Source organism: Rhea americana, unplaced genomic scaffold, assembly GCF_003343005.1.
Source record: "Rhea americana isolate MKP2758 unplaced genomic scaffold, rheAme1 scaffold_53, whole genome shotgun sequence".
NCBI lineage: Eukaryota > Metazoa > Chordata > Aves > Rheiformes > Rheidae > Rhea > Rhea americana.
In genome coordinates, this window is record NW_028186679.1 from 1,641,991 (window position 1) to 1,660,776 (window position 18,786).

At 38.4% G+C, this 18,786-nt stretch overlaps 2 protein-coding genes across 2 annotated transcripts in view; one reads left to right on the plus strand and one right to left on the minus strand.

The window, feature by feature from the left end:
* LOC146588242 (uncharacterized) overlaps positions 1 to 4,973 on the plus strand; it is a gene marked incomplete at its 5' end in the record, with an annotated part of 25,896 nt that extends 20,923 nt beyond the window's left edge. Inside the window, 2 exons of the mRNA XM_085318316.1 lie at positions 4,184 to 4,263; positions 4,584 to 4,973. Of these exons, the coding sequence (XP_085174442.1) occupies positions 4,184 to 4,263; positions 4,584 to 4,706 (203 nt within the window). The remainder of the gene's footprint in view (positions 1 to 4,183; positions 4,264 to 4,583) is intronic.
* A 6,736-nt stretch (positions 4,974 to 11,709) lies between these two features.
* Positions 11,710 to 18,786, minus strand: part of APBB1IP (amyloid beta precursor protein binding family B member 1 interacting protein) — a 62,518-nt gene continuing 55,441 nt past the window's right edge. The window contains exons 12-14 of the mRNA XM_085318303.1: positions 18,528 to 18,645; positions 15,125 to 15,216; positions 11,710 to 12,929 (exon numbers count right to left, since the gene is read on the minus strand). Of these exons, the coding sequence (XP_085174429.1) occupies positions 12,402 to 12,929; positions 15,125 to 15,216; positions 18,528 to 18,645 (738 nt within the window). The 3' untranslated portion in view covers positions 11,710 to 12,401. The remainder of the gene's footprint in view (positions 12,930 to 15,124; positions 15,217 to 18,527; positions 18,646 to 18,786) is intronic.

Consider the following 18,786-nt stretch of genomic DNA (forward strand, 5'->3'; position numbering starts at 1 on the left):
TTTAGCCGGAGCTGGTTATCCTTTGCAGTACTGTTTTTCTCTCCCCCTTGTCCTTGAGTCTTGTTAACTATTTGCAAGGTTTTTCTCACAGTACTTCTCTARCACATGCTTTAGTGCTAGTGGACTTGWTTTATTTATTTATTTATTTTTCCTTTTGATTCCTTTTAAGAATTTAAGAATTACTGGCTGGTTGTGTGTATCTTGTGATTTCTGAAGCTGGGCTTCATCTTGATGTCTTGAAATGGTGGATATGCTCTGGCTGCTATTCAAAGCTGTAATTCTTCRTTACAAACTATATGGCTCCCTTAAAGGGCCCCTACGATTTGATTTTTTTCTTGATAGGTGCCCTTCCTCTTCTGCTTTACCTGCTTCTCCTGAGTGTAAGGAACATCTTTTCATTAAATCTCCACCTACTCCCTTGAGCCATCTGGAAACGTGACAGTTCACACGAAATGTGACTGTTCACACAAAGGTTCTGGTAGGCTCTCGATCCTGACTCACTGGACTAGGACCTGTCAGAGTGTTCAAGTATGTCCAGATACTTTCTATATCTTATAAAGAATTCAGGTTTCTGATAGGTACCACCCTATTTTTTTTCTGCACCTGCAGAGTTGGGCCTTACTCGTGAAAGGAAGGTGTGATTCTGAGTGATCAAATACCCGATTTACTTTAATTCTGCTGGWTATTCTAAATACAGAATGGTAGAGGTACTGGATTTAGCTGTGTATCACAACACCAACAGTGGATCTGAAATTCTRAAAATTGTTCAGAAATTTTTTTTGTGAATCTGCAATAAACTGTGGTAAACTTGTAAAAAAAATGCCTGTAAATAACAATGAACAATTGACAATCTCTGTGCAAAGGGGAATGAAGCAAATGCAGGATCTGACCTAATTCTCCACCAGAGGTATTATAATGTTTGCTGTTGTACTGCTCTGCAGGGTGTTTATTTGCATCTCTAATGGAAATGGCTGTACTTTTTTGTTAGATATTGATTCGTCACTCTCTTCAAAAGCTTTAATTGTTTTAGGAGAAGAATGGAAGGAATTCGCATGGAGTTATGGGAGTAAGAGAGTAAAGACTACACAAGGCACAAATTATCACCGCTGTGGACCTTCATGTTTGCATCCACATTTTCTAAGGCTCCATCTGTTTTTAAGAAAACTTCTTACAATTTTACATGCATCTTGAGAAAGTTAATATGAAAGCAGCCAACAAGAAGAACACAGTGGTGTTTATTTTGTTATTTATATTTTGGTAGCATTAAGAAGTCTCAGCTGTAGCACTTACCTGCTTTTTCAATATTTCCAGCCCCCTACTTTCCTCAGGTAAAATTTCTTCCTAAAAGCTATATAAACAGACTTCTATTCTTCTATGATGTTTTTGAATCTGCTTTTAGAGAAGATTATAACATTTTGAGCTTTCATCCCAAATCGGAAGGAATCCCAGTTTGGGGATGATCTGCAAAACAGCATCATGCTTTTCCAAACACATCTCAGAGGATCCTATGGTATAGGAGACAGGCAAAATGAGGAAAAGGTTTTGCCCCCAGAGACATGCTTCTGCTGTGCTACTGATCTCAGCTTTGGTAGCCATCCAGATTTCAGTGTGCGGACTTAAATTTCCTTTACTACTCCATATTCCTAGAGCAGAGCTAGCAGGAATTCCCAGTAGGCTASTGATGTTAATATGCTACTGTTTGTTTTATTTTAAGTATGTGCTTGTACARCTGTCCCCTGTCAATACAATTGCAGGACAAAAATGGCTCAACTCAATCAACTGTGTCACTTCTGCACAGYATTTCATGTTAAATACAAAACTGTCATGGCTCTGTAGATTTTTATATGGRTTGGTGAAGTCCCGCTAAATTCTTCTTTGCTGTCTTTACTATTGATGGACCTTGGGTACGTTGCTTCTCATTATTCATCACCTTTCCCACATTATTAAGTGTGGTAGATACCTCAAGTCCCAAAATACATTACGTTGAAGCATCTGAAGTTGGTCACTTTTTCAATTATCTTTACTTTTTTTTCCTCATCCTTTAGTTTTTAGTTCTTAGTAATGCTTTATCTTGTACTGCATAAACTTAGATCCTTAGGAGTTTATCCAAATCTCAATACAAGTCTATCATCTTATTTCTTTATATAAAAAAGGTAGGATAAATCATAATGCTCTCATAAAGGCACTTTTTTTTTTTTTTTTACAAAATTTCTTCTGCATTCTTTTTTATCTTGTTTATCTTATTCTTTCATAATTCTTTGTCACTTGTTTTTAATTCCAGATCTTTTTATCTCCACTGTGAACTTGTCAGTTTGCAATGGTTAAAAATATTTTCCTGGGACAAATATTCTTCTGCTAATATGAATCATACAAAAAATGATAATTCACGTTAAAACCATGAGTCACGTATTAACTTATTCACCTTTTTAAAATTTTTTTTTATATACTTAACTGCTGAAAAGCGCTTCACTGGGTTAAATCAAGTGCTTGTCCAGAGCAAATCATTTTGCCRAGATTTTTTTTAGTTGTTAGGGAGGGATGTTGTATGACTGTATGGAGATGGCCAGGGTTCCCAGCAGTGAGTTGTCAGCTTTTGTTTAGTACGTACAGCTACAGATAGAATGACACTACCATGTTAAAAAGAAGAATGTCTGTATCTAGACTGATTGCATCTCAGTCTTGATTCTTAAGGAAGCCAGTGCCTACATATTGYGCTAGAAAGTCATTAGATTACCTAGACAACTTTCATAGTGCAGGGAGAACATCCCTTTGTCTGGCTTTGTGCCTGTATAAGTGACAGTGCCACTTGATGAGGTGCTTTGGTTTYAGCCCACATTCTTATTTTATAAGAGCTTCACCTTCTTTCTTCTCACAGGAACATTAGCAGTTGGAGTTCAATACTTAGAGCAGAAAATGGTTTTTGTCATTTACTTTTCTAAATCGTGTAAAGACCTATTGTATAATGCTGCTGTATGTCAAATCTTGTGGCTTAGAACTGCTATAATTTGTTTTCCAACATAAAGAATGTAATTGCATTGTGATACATAAAATAATTACACAAGTGTTTGTTCACTGATTTTATAACTTCAGTAAATTCTATTTTGTTAGGTGAATAAATGGTGCTTTTCAGAGCAGTGCATATTACAGAAAAGTCTGTTCGCTGCACTGAGCACTCATTCTGTCCAGGGAATTATCAAAGATTTATGAAGTCCTGCTATTGTCTGACGACAAAACCTTAGGAAGAGCAAGTCATAGCTTTTCTCAGAGACATTAATTGTCTTTGAGCTTGCTACAGTCAGCTGCAGCATAAAAAAATTATCCTTGCAAGCTGAAGAAGCAGTATAAAGAGAAAAGAATAGAGTGAAGTGGGAAATGGGAATAGATTAAGTTTAATCTGTATCTTAAATAGTTTTTTGATCCTCCCCTTCATGTTATTTATCATTTGTAAATAAAATAAGATCATAATTAATTTGAGGAATTGAATWCAGCAAAATGTGGGATGGTGTGAGCAGATGATTTTGAAACGCTAGGTTTTGATGAATGCCATGCTTTCTCCGATATTCTTTTTGAAATATGCTTTAAGCATATTTAAAAGGATATTTTATATAACTACAGATTTTTTACAGATTTTATACAGCTATACATTATTTGGAAATAAATATTTCATATTACATAAAATACAAGGTTTGAACTAACATTTATTTCATAGAAAATCTATTGGAACATGAACAGGAAGAAGAGGAAGTTTGTTTAAGGGCCATAAATCACAGACTTTTGGTTTCAAGGCCACAGGTGATAACGTCTCCAATATCACTAATCCCTTCATGGARTAACCAGTTACTGACTTTGGGAAAACATACAAGAAACCAGGCCTTAGTAAACTAATTGCTTTTGAAAATTCTGCTGAAGTTCCTATCGGGAAATCCTTTTCCTATCAGGGTGATGTTCAATATCCTTCTTCTAATTCTTCATATTAAATATAAGCAGTGGTACTTTGGTACTGGTATTTCTGTGAGTTAAAAAATCCATATAAAAATGAATGGATTAATTCTTTTACTACTTATGCCATTTTTTCTTGAACTGCAAATTAAACCTTCCCGCAGGTTTCAGTGGCTTCTGTGCTGTCTTTTGCTTTTATTGAACTTRTGTAACTGAATTTAACATGATTTACTTTTGGTTTCAGCTGTTAATCCTAGGTATGTGCTTAGGAACTGGATAGCAGAATCAGCAATACAAAAAGCGAATCTGAATGATTTTTCAGAGGTAAAACTGGTTATTTATTTCGTGACATATTTGTATTATTTTAAAAAAATTGTTGTTTACACTTTGAACCCATGCTACACTTTGAACAACAGTGTACTCTAYGTAATACCAGTAACTATTGATACTATTAATAAGATTATTAATACTATCAGTTATAATATGAATAGTATTGGTTATAAAACTGATAGTASTAATAATAGTAAGCAATTAATGGAATAATTTCTAGAGCCAGAAGAGTTGTTTGTATGACGTAGCAGAGACTTCTCTTATTTAGAGGAGAACATCTTGTATAAAATTGTACCCGTTTTAATTGCTTCCAGGTTCACCTCCTGCAGCAGGTTTTACAACATCCTTTTCATAAACAACAGGCTGCAGAGAAAGCGGGCTACTCGCTACGTCCACCAGMTTGGGCCAGGGATCTTAAAGTAAGCTGTTCATCCTGAGAAAAAGTTGAACGAATAAGAAAAAAGATCAAGGTCAGAGTTCAGGCCTTCAAAGGGGATTAAGGAATCAAGCCACAGGAACTTTTCTCCTTTATTCTGTAGAGACTGGAATTTGCTACTGTCTAGATGAAGTCTTGACCAACTTTATAAAAATAAGGAAATGGACTACTGTGTATGGTTGCATCAACAATTTATATTGGCATTTATAATTTTTCAGTTGTGCATTAATTTGAGTCCCAATAATACAATGCTGCCAAACTATAACAATTAATTTCTCAAAAATTCAAGTCTTACTGGTTGGATCTCAGTAAGTTTTAATGGCTGAACAATTTAAAATCTATCTGTGCAAGTTTTAATTATACAGTATTTTGAGGAATATTCTCACTTGCTATGACACACTCTCCAAATATGTTTGTATTCCAAAAATATAAATGTTCCAAAGCCTTTTGCAGAGCTGGAACAAGGGATGATCTTACACTTGGATCCTACTCCATTTTCTCTCTTTGCCTTTGTTGTGCCCCATTAAACTGCCAAAAAAGATTTAAAGGACATTGAATTAAGTAGGGAATGAGTTTGTCTATCTCAGGAATAACTTGCCCAAGAATAACTTTTGGTGCTCTTTGCCAGAGTCAGGTGCCTATCACACCTAGCTTGCTGCTCTCTGAAAGTTTATCTTTGATAGTATTGTGGAGATCAATGGTGCACAGATATGAGTCAGGAAATTTCCACTGGTTGGACATGGAAAGGGACTTTCTTGAAAGTATCTCATTATGAGTATATTGAGGTCAATGTGCCTTTCATATCCAGCCACGTGGTTGCTGTAAGGGGCTAACAAACCTGTTATAGGGAAAATATTTAAAATTTGGTTGAAACTGTTATATAATAATCCTTCGCGTAGCAAAGGCAAGAGACTAGTCTTGGTTTTATGAATTGGGTCTTGTTACTCGTTTTTGTTTGATACTCCAGTTACACGTTACAAAAAAGAGTATATGATTAAGCCAAATTGCTAGATAATCAATCAGGTGCAATGTTACACTGGAAAGTTTACAGCAAAAATCACTTATTTGAGGGCTCTGTTACTTCTTGACGTTACCTTGGCTCTTCTTAAATCCCAAATGGATTGTTCTAGAATCTCCAAATTTCTTGAGTGYCACTGGACTCTGAAATAGAGGCTATTCAGTGGCATAATTAACATTTCACAAATCTATTCCTAGAAATATAATTAATAGGAAAACCAGATCTGTCTTATTAGAAATCTTTCAGTGACAAAATATATTTGAATGCCTTTCATGACTGTAATCAGCACAATTATTCAGGAACTCCTGACATACAGGTGTTCAAATATAAATTATATTATCATAATGTGAGGCACAGTGTGTATTTATTTAACTACAGTTTCATGAAAATCCTGACCAAATTTTGAGCAACTTACACAAATTCAGTCTGGGTTAAATGACAGCTTTAGTGATTGTATTCAAAACTGTGGCTGACACCTCTAGAGTAGAGCAGTGAGCTTTCTGCAAGGGGTATTTAAGAGCCTCAGATGATCCRTGGACCAAGGCTATGGACTTTATTAGTAGAATACTGTCTTAAATGTGTCATTCATCAACATATTTTTTCCAGTATTGGAAGCTCAGTAATCTGCTGGTAGTGAGAGTGCTCTGGAGGATGCAAGAAATGCAAGGTCATGTTTTAATATACAATACAATTTTAGGATATATGGAAATGTAGTTCTTATGTTTCCATTTTAAAACTTCAGAAATTTCAGAGAATCCTTTGGTTCAGTTTTCTTTATTGTTGCTTTGAGAAATTATATTGTTCTTAAATATTTCTCACTCTAAGGTAATAGTTGTTAAATACTCATGACACTTTTCCCCAGAATGTAGAATGAAACAGATTTCCGGTGAATTTGTATTGGCAGTAATGACAACAATAATGGAATACTTTCAGTATATATCYTTCAGTTCTTATGTATGATCTGAGGATGTACATGTAATTTCTATGGTATTCCTGCTTGTTCAATCACAAGGAAGATAACTTTTGCAAGAGCACTTGAATATTAAATATAGATTTTTTTGTTTATTTGTTTAAGCCAGAAAGAGTAGTTTCTGTTCTGCTCAGAGCCAGCCATTTTCTAAGCATGGTCCAAACACAAAAGTGAAGTCTATCTTTTCCTGGAATATCTAATCCTGCAACTAAGGTGCAGGAGACTAGACACACTGCAAAATCTAGACGTAGGTTGCTTTATCTATTAGTAATCTAAATTTGTTTGTARGCATTCTGGCTATAGTGAGTTAGATGGGATTAAAGGGAGAAAATATGTTGCCTTGATAAACTAGTAATATGTAACCATTCTACTTAAGAATTTAGCATGGATAAAGTAAAATRTGTTTATGTGGAGGAATTCAACACCGGCCACAATAGATCAGCCCTCAGCGTGAAAGTTTGCAGCTGCTGTTTGTAACTGTGCAGGCATTGTAGCTGTGCCATTGTAGCTGCTTACCATTTTTTACATATGAAGGTTACTGAGAGAGGCAAGCTGAAATATAAGTAAGTTAAGCGTTTTTTTCCAACTCGTTTTTACAAGAGTAGTGTGTGTTACTATAATGATCCATGTGTATTCACTGTAGGATTAGAGTGGTGTAGTGCATTTCAGTTACATAATAGGAAAACAAAGCTGAAGCCAGAGAAGAGGCCAAATATTTGTTAAGAAGGAGCCTCACTTTGTGGAAATGTAGCATTCCCCGTGAAAGTAAGAAGTGCTCTTCTGCTCTCCCTGGGATTAGTACTCTAGCTGACAACACCTCTAGTTAAAAGCAGTGAGCTAGCAGGGGAGTTTTCTGAAAAAGCCCTTCAGCAGTGGGCAACACTCCCAGCTTATTGAAACACTGGCATGGATATCTGCTCTCAGGTAACTACAGAAACGAAATAGCATGATGTGATTAAACGTGCGAATATCAACTTTACTGACCAGAGTGCAATGAGTTGCACTGCAAATAAGTGGTGATTCAAAGAAGAATTTGTTTAGTGGAAGGAAAATACAGGAGCACTGCAGTTTGGGTCCTGGTTTTCACTTAGTTGAAAGGGAAGGATTCTAATTTGTGTGGGACTGAACATCTGTTTGCGTGTTTTTTAGAGAGAGAGGGAGGAAGGGCGGGTGGGGGCTGAAAATTGCTACCTTTACATCTTTAGCAGATAGAATAATAGCATAAATGCAGTAGCATTTTTATGCTAATTTCTTTCTTCAGAGCATTTTATAAATGTTAAATCCTATTAGTGACAATAGAAAGTAGACCTCTATCTCAACCACAGTTATGGGGTAAAGGAAACCTCCAGTGTCGTGATATAACAACAGAAGATGAAAGCTATTTCATATGCAGTGACATGTATTGCTCACTTTGTTCATCACAAGGATTTTTTCAGATTCTTGAAAAACATCTGAAATGCTGAAGTCAGCTCTGTAAGCTGATTTTGCATGTTCCTCTCGCCCTGGAGAGCCTTACTTCTCTTTTCTGGGAGTTCATTCATGGATTGTTATGTCCTCTTTCTTTGGTTCATGCAGAAGCAAATCTCCATTTTTCTAGTTTTATCATCGTACATAGGTAATAGTCTATGTCAACTGTTAACAGTAATCACACCACTTTAGAGTATTCAGCAAAACTGTGAAAAGCCATGAGTCTTAATTATACTGAGTCTCTTCTATTCTGCATCTGTCTTCCTCAAGCAGAATAGAATATGCATGTTTCTTGGTCACTGTGGGATTGGCGGTGATGATTCATAAACCATGAGACTGTTAATGATAATCCTAAGTAAAAGTTCTGTGCTTTTGCAATGAGATCTATATAAGTGTCCACTTTTCCAGTGACCAAGCACCTGAAAAAAATGAGTGCCTGAAGAACACATGAAGACCAYGGTTATCTCAGTACTGCCTTGTTAACTATCCTTTGTCAATGGACAGAAGTGAGCCTGTATCATGCGCTGCATTTTTGCCACCTCCCTTTCCACTTGTGATGATATGTTATTACAACATAAKCATTAATTCTGTGTTTCATGATATACTTCCTAAAATTCTGCCTCTTCCTTCATAGTATGTAAACACAACAGTGGTGTAGGAGAGGGTTGGGAGTAAAAGTACTGTAGTGGGTAATTAACCAGGTGATTATTTGTACTCTCTGCCTTTTTCAATATTGGAGGACAGTTATGTGCATCAGCAGTGGTGATCCCCTGCAGGTGGATTTTTCATTGCCCCACAAATCTGCCTTTTTACTTCCTGAAGTCTGATGGAAAACTGACCTCCTGAAGTAGGTCCTTCCATGTCAGAGTGAAGGAATAGCCCAACAGAAAAAGCTGCTGAAACTGCTTCTTTTTGAGGTATGGAAAAAGKTTAAAAATAACATGCTGTGATATCRGATCTTTTCAGGCTAAAATTCTGTTTTTAATAATGTAAATATTACCTAGTTCTGCAGGAATAAAACAATTTCATATGGCAATATGTTAGAGGAGGAGAGACTAATTTCTATTTTTTACAGATGTTTTAAGTTTCTGTTCTGTAAAGCATAGTCTGGGAAAGAAAGGTTTTATATACATAAAATACATATTTTGCAGCATCAGTTTTTCCCATCAAATAATGCCAGATAATTGTGTGCCATTAGGATGGCAGTTGTGTTCTGTTCTTTGAAAGCAGCTTTTGAGTGCTTATTTCAAAAATTCAATGTAAGTATGTACCTACACAAGACTGTTGATAGATGGTTAATCATCTCAGCATTTTAACTGATCTCTGGGRTCTTCTGTAGGCTTTGATTCTTTTTATTTTGGAGGGCTCAAATTTTTGTGTAACATTGTTAAGTATATGAGTTATGATCAACTGCAAATGGAAAAAAGAAAAGAATTTGCTGTAGCGAAAGAGAAGGGAAGAAATAGGGCAGGAGGCAGGGCACTGTGAGAAGAGTGAACGCTAAGAAGGCCATGTAAGACTGAACTCAAASTAGCTTATTGTGTAACACTTCTTTAAAGACAAATTCTGCTTTATTTTGATGCTAGGTGTATATTTCATAAAAGAATCCATTTGATACAGAGATGGTTGGATAGCAGATTACTGTGTCTCTTGTGCGTGTCAGAGGTGCACACTTAACTCTTCACAAAATGACACTCAGCTCTTTAGCATTTTTCTCTGTATTGTTTAATCAATTAGGTGTGAAAAAAATGGAAGTTAGTCTTTTCTTTAAACCTCCTACTTCTAGCTAATATTTTTTCTTCTGCACTTAGAACTAAGGCTTGTACTTAGTTGTCTATGCTTATGAGCCTTGCACTTGTTTTGAGAGCATTTCTTAGTTTGCCTATTTGGAGATGCTATCTTTTGAATGCTTTAGCTTGTCAGTTCAAAACATCTAGGTAACRTTTTTGTTATCAGTGAACATGGCTTGCCTCATGAGAGCTTCTTCCTCACTTTRGTGAAAGTGAGAAAACTGGAAGACCAGTAAGAGTTGCATGGGCTCTGTCTGTATTAGTAAATAAGAGGGCCAGGAATTAGTCCCTTGCCCCAGAACAGGTACCCTAATTGGTTGTGTTCACATGATAGCAGACCCATATAGGGAGAGTCAAACCTGATTTAGTCTTGTCCACATTATCTTCTGGGAATGGTGCCTGTCTTGTCCTTGAATTGTGTCTGAGACTGTGTTGAGGCACACTTAGGCAGTGTAGGTGAGCACTAGGTGAGTGCTCAAGCCTGCACCCTACTCTTTTATTGAGCAAGAGATGCAGGTATACAGTCTCTGGCATCTTGCTAGCAATGCTAGATCCAGAAGCAATGGCTGCAGAGCAAAGAAATGATTAACAGTAGTCRTAGCGTACCCTTACCCCCATATTCCCAATGTGGGCTTCACCTCTTTTTCCAATATTTAATGTGCTGACAGACCACAGAAAGGAAGGAGAAAGGAAAGATCCGTGCAATAACTATACCCTGAGTAACTGGAGATGGACAAGCTTGCTGCAGAAAAAGTATATGGCTTGTCTCAACTGAAAAGATACTAAGTTTCACATTATTATAAACGTTTTTAGTGACTCATCTGGCACTAGAGATGACTCCAAACTTTCCCAGGCTTGGGCACAGTCATCAGCTTTTTGTCATTCCCCTGCCTTCCACCACCACTTCTGCACTGGCCCTAGGAATCCTACTTTGACAAACAGCAGTGCAGCTTTTCCTCCTGGTCTGTCAGCTGCTTTTACATCTTTATTTAAAAAAAAAAAAAAAAACAAAAACCCACACTTTTATGGCTATGTCTCAGAGTAATGTACCTGTAAAACTCATGTTCCAAAGGACTTGAAGTATTTCAAAAAGGAAGCCAGAGACTCACTGGGCTACGTACTGCACTGGTGAGGCTTTGTGATCCTCTCCAGCAAATGTTGCCAAGACRCAGCGCTCCTCCTGTACAGACGTGCTGTGGCAATGCGGTGCCTCAATTTTGGAAATGTCTRAAGTTTCCAAGCATAAAGCACACCCCACCTGAAACTATTCTTCAGATTCCCCACAAGAGGAGTTCTGATACATTGGTTGCAGGAACTGATAAGGCCCAATAACAGGTAGTTTGTGAGATTCCAGCTATCTTCCAAATTATGCTGACTAGGCCAGAAGGGAGATTTAATCCTAACCAAAATCAGAAAGTGAATTGTTCGGCAATAATGTGAGACTTGCTAGGGTGACTGGCATTTTTTCCATGAAGTCTGAAGGCAATCGATGCAGGTAGCTCTAAACTTCTCCTATGTCTAATACACTTTCATGGTGCCAAACTTGGAAAAAAAAAAGCAGTATGTTATTTATGGAATCTTAGAAGAGCATATGCATGAGAGGAATAAAGACTGGAGGAAATTAAAACAAGCAATCTAGAAGATATAGGCAAAATCTTTAAAATATTTGAAGTTCTGTGGTACCAATTTCCAGTAAAAAYCTTGTTCATTAACTGTGACACTTTGTGCAGATATAAAATAGACACTATTTTTATTTGAGAACTAATAATGAACACTACCTAAATGACAATGGAGAATTAAAATGGAGAACAAATGAAAAAAAGTAGGTAGGAGGAGACACATTCTTACAAGATAATTATGAAATCTTCATGGAAACAGACTATTTCTAGGTACAGTTTAAARGTAAATGTTAACCAGCAGAAAAAATAGCCCTACTTACGAGGGGAAAAATACAACAATTTGAGATTAAAAATTTGTCTTTATCTAAAATTAGCCAAATAAATGATATTTAAAGGGAGCAGTTGTGAGTAMAGACAGTATGACTGGAGTTGTGTAGGGAAACAGTGGTGTGTAACATTCGGGGTGATGCTCTTTGGGAATAGCYCTTCTCCTGCCTTTCATCTGAGGGTAATCTAGCTGAGATTTTTCTTTTTTTTTTTTATAAAAAGAGGCCTATCTTAAAAAGTGTCTTTTTATAAAAAAGTGTCTTTAAGAGAAATTCTGAGAGAAGAGATTTTCCCAATTCTCAGAATCCCTAYGAGAAACAGTACTGTTTCCTTCAGCTCTAATTCTCTTACAAGGCAGCCACAGAAGGTGCATTTCACTCGCTGCCTGGCACTGTGGGTGCTGCTCTGGGGGAGAACTCCTTGTGGTGGGGCCTCAGCCTGCACCACCCTCCATGAGACCACACACACCAACAGCTGTGTCTTAAAGTCCATCTGCCCTCAGAGCTCAGGAGCTGCTGCCCCTTTTCTTCTCAAGAGCTTTCATTAGATCAGACATGAAATCTGCCTGTCTGTCTCCACCCCCAAACGGAGGTGGCCCAGTTGGCCTTGGTTCTCCATCCTGTGCTGTGATTTCTTGCCTTTTTGGAGGAAGTGGCACAGGTTTCTTTGTCAGAGGTGGTATCTTACTGGAGACAGGTGGAGGTGGAGGAGGTAAAGGCAAGTCTCCATTACCGCTGCTGGAGGATGGTGGTGGTGGAGGCACAAAATCAGGAGGAGGTTCACAGAACTCAGGTGGTGGTGGTGGCAGATCAATCTTCAGTGCAGGTGGTGGTGCTGGAAAACTGTCTGGATCTGTTAGGAAGATGCCGCTGTCTCGTTTGGCTTTGGAGGGTAGAACTGGTGAAGCAGCAATAGCAGATGACCGCCTTTCAGGTGGAGGAGGAGGCTGCAGTGAGCCTTTCTTATTCTGGTATTTCTGTGGCCTTATCACTGGTTGTGCCAGGCCAGCTGCACTGATACCATTTGACTTCACCTTTATCAAACAGAAGGAATAAAAGGAGAAGACAGTCAGTGCATCTATAAGCTACTGTCACTGCCTAAGAACACTGAAATGGTGTGAAAATATGCAAAAAAAGTGCAATAGACACATGGTGAAATTAGGTAGAGTACATTCTGCCAAAAGAGTGCAAACAATATTTTSTTTTCTTTCTCTAGCTGCCAGTAGGGCTTAGACAGTGGGCATTGCTCTGTTAAAAGTATCTGCAGTATTTCTTTAAGTGCTGCCTTCATAAAATGAATGCTTATAAAATAGTTGCAGTTAGTAAGACATAAAAAATACTTCCTTGATATTCCACCCTGCTGCTCACTCCCTGAGAACATGAAGACTTAAAAAAAAAAAAAAAAAAARWMWCAGYGGTGTGTGTTTACATCYAAAAACACTGAGCAAGATCTGAGGACATAAAAAGCAGATGTCATCATTTTGGCTCTCTTCCCCACTGTACCTCTATCTCCCTCTCTAGCTGGGACTGCTGGGTATCTGGATAAAGCTGAAATGATGAGGAAGTTACCAGTCTCTGCCAAACCGGTTATTAGTCACAGCAATAGTAAGCTGGGGAGAAGGTGAAGCTATTTGGGATTTTACAGCATGTACATCTAGATTCCCTGTCCCCGTCACTCTGSATTCACCTGTGCGGGGGTGCGCTGGGCTCCCTTCTGTGCGGGAGGGGGACTGTGCAAACCAGTGCCGAACCAGTGGCCGAAGCAGCCTGTGCCTATTCTGTGCAGTGCACAGCAGAGGAAAGTGCTGCTCCTCTGGTAAATGGGTGAGCACCACTGGTAAGCCGAAGGGACTCTTCTGCCTGTTGTGCAAAATGCGTGTGTACGCACACCCACACACCTTCTCTGCTGTTGGAACAACATATGCCAAAAAAAGCCCTGAAGTGATTAAGTTCTAGCCACATTTGCAAGGTTAGTAGGCATTTAAATTCTCTGATCACTTTCTCTAAGCAAAAAAAAAAAAAAGAGTTAAAACATCCAGTAACATTTAGGTGGCTTATCTTTCAAGTTGTGTTTGCTAGTCAACACTCTGAAAATAAATAAAGCCCATTTGGCAATATCGGAACATAATTTTCCCTCCATTTTTTTAGATGGCAGCTGGTAGCTGCTGACAATTACCATAAAATCATGCAATCTGACATGCACTTTCTGCTTTTACATCTGTTCTTGTAAATCTGTGGAGAAGTCYGCTCTCCTGAACATAAAAGCTTTTGTACTACATTCAGTTTTAGTTATGTTATTTTATCAGTTTAAACCTGGCTGGCATAGTGCTCTAACTGTAACACAGTGTACCCTGAAAGACCTCAACTTGATCCTTTGGTCTCAAGCTTGCAGAAGCTGTGCCTAGAGGACAACAGCAAGTTTGCTTCCTCTAGAGAAAAGTGCTCTGCAAGCCTGTAGTCAGCTGTATTTACTAATGTTGGAATTAACTATGTATAGCACACTTGCCTTCTCTTGCTCTCTCTCTCTCTCTCTCTTTCCCTAAAAATAAGCAAGTAAATTAGACAAAATGAAGAGGAACTGGTGCCTGAATTCTGAGAATATAATCTAGGCAAGAGGAAGTGCAGTTCAGAGGAGACTAATAGTGTGTTTTTAAGGAGGAATTCAATGATAGAAACAAGAAGTGTAGGACACATTATGGAAGATTTGGAGATTAATTTAGGAGTGCATTTACATCCTAATTAAAGTACGTAGTGTTCGTCCTTCTACACAATTCCTCTCCTTTCTTATGTGCACACCTGAAGGTGCGCACATTGTTTTCTGCTGAAAATGCTACTGCAACCTTTGTGTTACCAGGTCAAGGCCTGTTTTCCTGTAGAGATAGAAAATGGCACCAAGGCTTTGGCAGCAAAGACTCTTTGAGACTGTCCCAGTAGACATTTCCCTGTTTCTGCTACATAAACTCACAGATGCATCTGCTGAAGAATGTGTGGTGAATGGCTGTGCCTTCACCTCCATCAGTGCCTCCTTGGCTTCTGCACACATGCACACTGTGATCCAGTGTGTAATGCATGAGGAAGGAGGAGCTGCAAGGAGCCAGCCCCTCCCCAGGAGCCAAATCCTTGTCACTACTGTACACTGGCATRTTGAGGGGAGAAGAACAGAAAACCTGAAGAAATGGTTCACTAGTGAAATTTAAGTGGTTCACCAGTACTAGCTGTTGACCAGTACCTCTGATGTGTCTGCTTTCTTCTGAGGCTCTGAAAACTCTGCACTGGAAGGAGGAACAACTTGGAGAATCTGTCCATTTGCCTGAACAGCATCTGTGGACAAATACAAAGAAGAGGGAGGGAAAAGAAGATTATGTTTTTATGATATTAACCAAAACAGCAGATAAAAAAATAAGAAAAAGGCTATAAAAAAGGTCTTTCCAAYTTGCACCAAAGAACTGCAGGTTTTATACATAATGCAGCAAAAAGCATGATGATGTCTGGTTCCCACTTTGGGCCTGTATTGTGACTTTTCACCTAAGGAAAACAAACATGATACTTTACATTAAAACTAATAACTGTCTACATGCTTGCATGATTGCAGCTGACAGTCCTACAGGAAAAGCAAGRGGCAGAATTACAAAGACTTAAGACAAATCATCTCTGTGTGTAAAAGCTATGGCAAGCAAAGATATTTTTTCTTCTGAYCATTGTAAACTGGCGATGATAGAAGGGACAGGTAAGGCTGGCCCAGGAAGAGAGAAGGGGAACTGGCATCAGGAGGGGAGCTGAACAGAAAACAAACTGGTATAGTTAAGGCCACTCTCTGGCCTTCCATGTTATAAGCCCATCTTTAGCATTTTAAAGTTTGTGGAGTGCTGCAGTATTAAYTAAATTCTCTTAAGAATGGAGTACTTTTCTGATTAATAGGTCCTGTGAATGTGATAACTATATTCTTACTGCTMTACTTGCAAATCACACAATCAACAGAGAATTAAGACTACACCCTARTTCACTGAATTTACAGGGACTGCTTAGGCTTCAAAGGATAACAGGAGATAGTCTGAAGTCCTTGTTTTATACCTACATGTAGTCCAATATATATATTTAAAATGCCATTTTGATCAGACTACAATCTGTGGTTGTTAAAGGACTGACATGGAACTTCAATAAGGAGCACAAAACAATATTTTGGCTGTAAGTGCTCAGCAGAGATGTGAATCTGTCAGTTCTGAGGTCAGGCATTCAAGTGAGGCAAATTATCATCTCTCTTCATGTCATCTACTCCCCATAGTAGTGTAGGAGTCTGGCCTTCATGCTGCTCAAAGTCGTTGTCACCTTCAGTCCTGCTGAGCTTTAACTGGATGAGAGCAGGCAGAGGGAAATCCCCATTACATACCGCAAGGTATAGCGTTCTACCTGGATACCAGGAGGTTGGGACATAGCTAAACAGTAATTTATTTCTTCTTCTGTTAATGAACGTGTATTTCATAAGCTATGTAAGATTTGTTGGCAACATGTAATGCAGCAGCTCCTGCCCTGTACCTATATGTATGCTATACACAAAACCAGCCAAAGAACCCCAAGTCAATCCAGAATGTAAGTCCATGCACTGTTCTCTCTGGAGATTTAATTTAGATGTTACAGTATACTTGCTGAGACAGTTTCTGCAATTTTTTATACTGAAGTAACATTTGCTTTAAACAAACAAAAAAATTTAGTGCAAATGTAATGTAAAATGTAGCTGCCCAAGAGCCTTGTAGCGATACAGCACATCTGCAAAGGGCAGCATCCTTCATCTTTTGACCATCCCGATATTGTGCTGGCACACAAATACATTGCTATTGGAGTGTCCAATGATATACACAGTGAGGCAGACATGAAAACAACATACTTTGCCTGAGATTTGTTTGGCACTTGGGATATGTCAACACCATAGACTATATGGTTTGGGGTATATGCCTCCACACAAGTTTTGGTCACAGCACTGTGATCAGGGAGTACAGACTACATAMGATGTGAGAATAGAAGTCCACCTGCCTCCCTCAGCATTACTTTTAGTGRTCAATAAAGTTATTTGAGTACAATCCACTTCTAAGCTCAGACAGGACTGTAGTTTTCTATAGCAGATTTTAGCCAATGCCAAAATCAACCTATATAGATATTTGAAAACAGAAGAAAACATGTTTTCTTCCATTTTTAAAACAGGAGCTGACAACKGCTCAGTCAGGCAGTCCAGTTTATAGCACTATAGTTGGTCCCTCAGGTTTTATGTAGGCCAGTAATGTTAACTGTAAGACAGCAAGAATGCCAATCACTTAATTAAAAAGCTAATGATTCTTCACAGACATTTCCATAGAGACAACATATATGTCTAAAATCTTTTCAGRCTATTTAACCATTTAATGGGATCCATTAGCTAAGATTAATAGTATATTTTTATGATCATATGCAACRTTCCTGGATTCCAGTCAGGAGTCAAAGTCATAAAGATGTATATATACTTAATTAGGCTGTGATCCTGCTAGTATCCAGTAACTAGTTCAGCACCGGTGTGGAGTCACACTGGTCAGCCACCTCTCTACTGCCATCAACATCAGAACACTAAATACTGCATGACTGTGTCGCAGCCACCCTAACTAAAATCACTCTGTGCCCATCACTCAACATGACTATCGGGAAGTCCACTGATCTTAAAATAGGGCTGTTATTGGTCTCTCCCACCCCAAACATGCATTTATTACCATGATTTGACTCGAGCCATAGTAGAAAGCCCACTTTCTTCTCACATATACTGAAAAAGGGCTTTTGGAAGGTGTTTGGAAGATTCTGAGTTGTGAGCGTATATGAAAATTTATAAAGTTAGTGGTGTGGGGAATTGCCAACACTGACTGTTCTTACAGCACTATGTACTTGGCCAGCACATTCTCCCTAATAAATAAAGCATATCTTAGGTATGTGAACTAAAAACATTCACACAAGTTACAGCTAGTATCATGCATTAGTGTATCTGTATGATGATAAAATAGGTAACAGCAACTGGATGAAGCTACCAGAAAAGTAAAGGTAGAGACTAACTCAAACCCTTCTTCCTCCTTCTCCTAATGCTCACAATTGTTATTGTACAGARGAGTCTGTGAAAGCCTTTGCAGACCCTTCCCCATGAGGGAGATAATGACAAGGAAAGAAGGAAAGAGTGTGGCTCACCCTAAAATAACATCTTTCTGATATGATCATCCTCAGAATAGCCCACTCATCCCTTTTACCCACYGGAATAAAAGCTCTGATACTCCCCGACTGGAGATGGACAAATGGAAAACTTCAGACATGGACCATCAGTCAGGAYAATGTGGAGGGTGGAAAATGGATTTGTATACAAGTGTCAACAGAAAAATTCCTATTAAACTGTGTAGAAATGTGTTTTGATTTAAAATGGCCTTTGGCGAGTTGTGCCTTCGAAGCTGTAGTTTTAAAGGAAGTGCACTGCTGCAAGCTTGGTTACAGGTCAGAGCTATACTGGGCTCTCTAAAACAAGTCATTATCTTGCTTAATCCAYAGGGTAATTTTTTGAACACTGCTCATGATGGGAGGTGAGGACAAGACGAAATTAATTGTGATTTCAGCTGCTCTAACAGCATTGGTACCTGTGGATGAAGATCCYGTAGAGACAGCTGGTTCCATCGTCCCTTGGTTTGCCCGCCGAGAGGCCAGGCCAGCTCTCTTCACTGCACATTTGTAATTATCATATAGTGTCTTGCCATACTGCAAAACGATCAAAACAATACGACATGGCGTTAAGCATGAGGTAGTCAAGCATTCATTTTGCTGTCAGACAAGATTTCTGCCCCTATTCCTTCCCACCCAGCTCTGTTAAAAAGCAGCTGTTTCTAAAAGTGTTGCCCC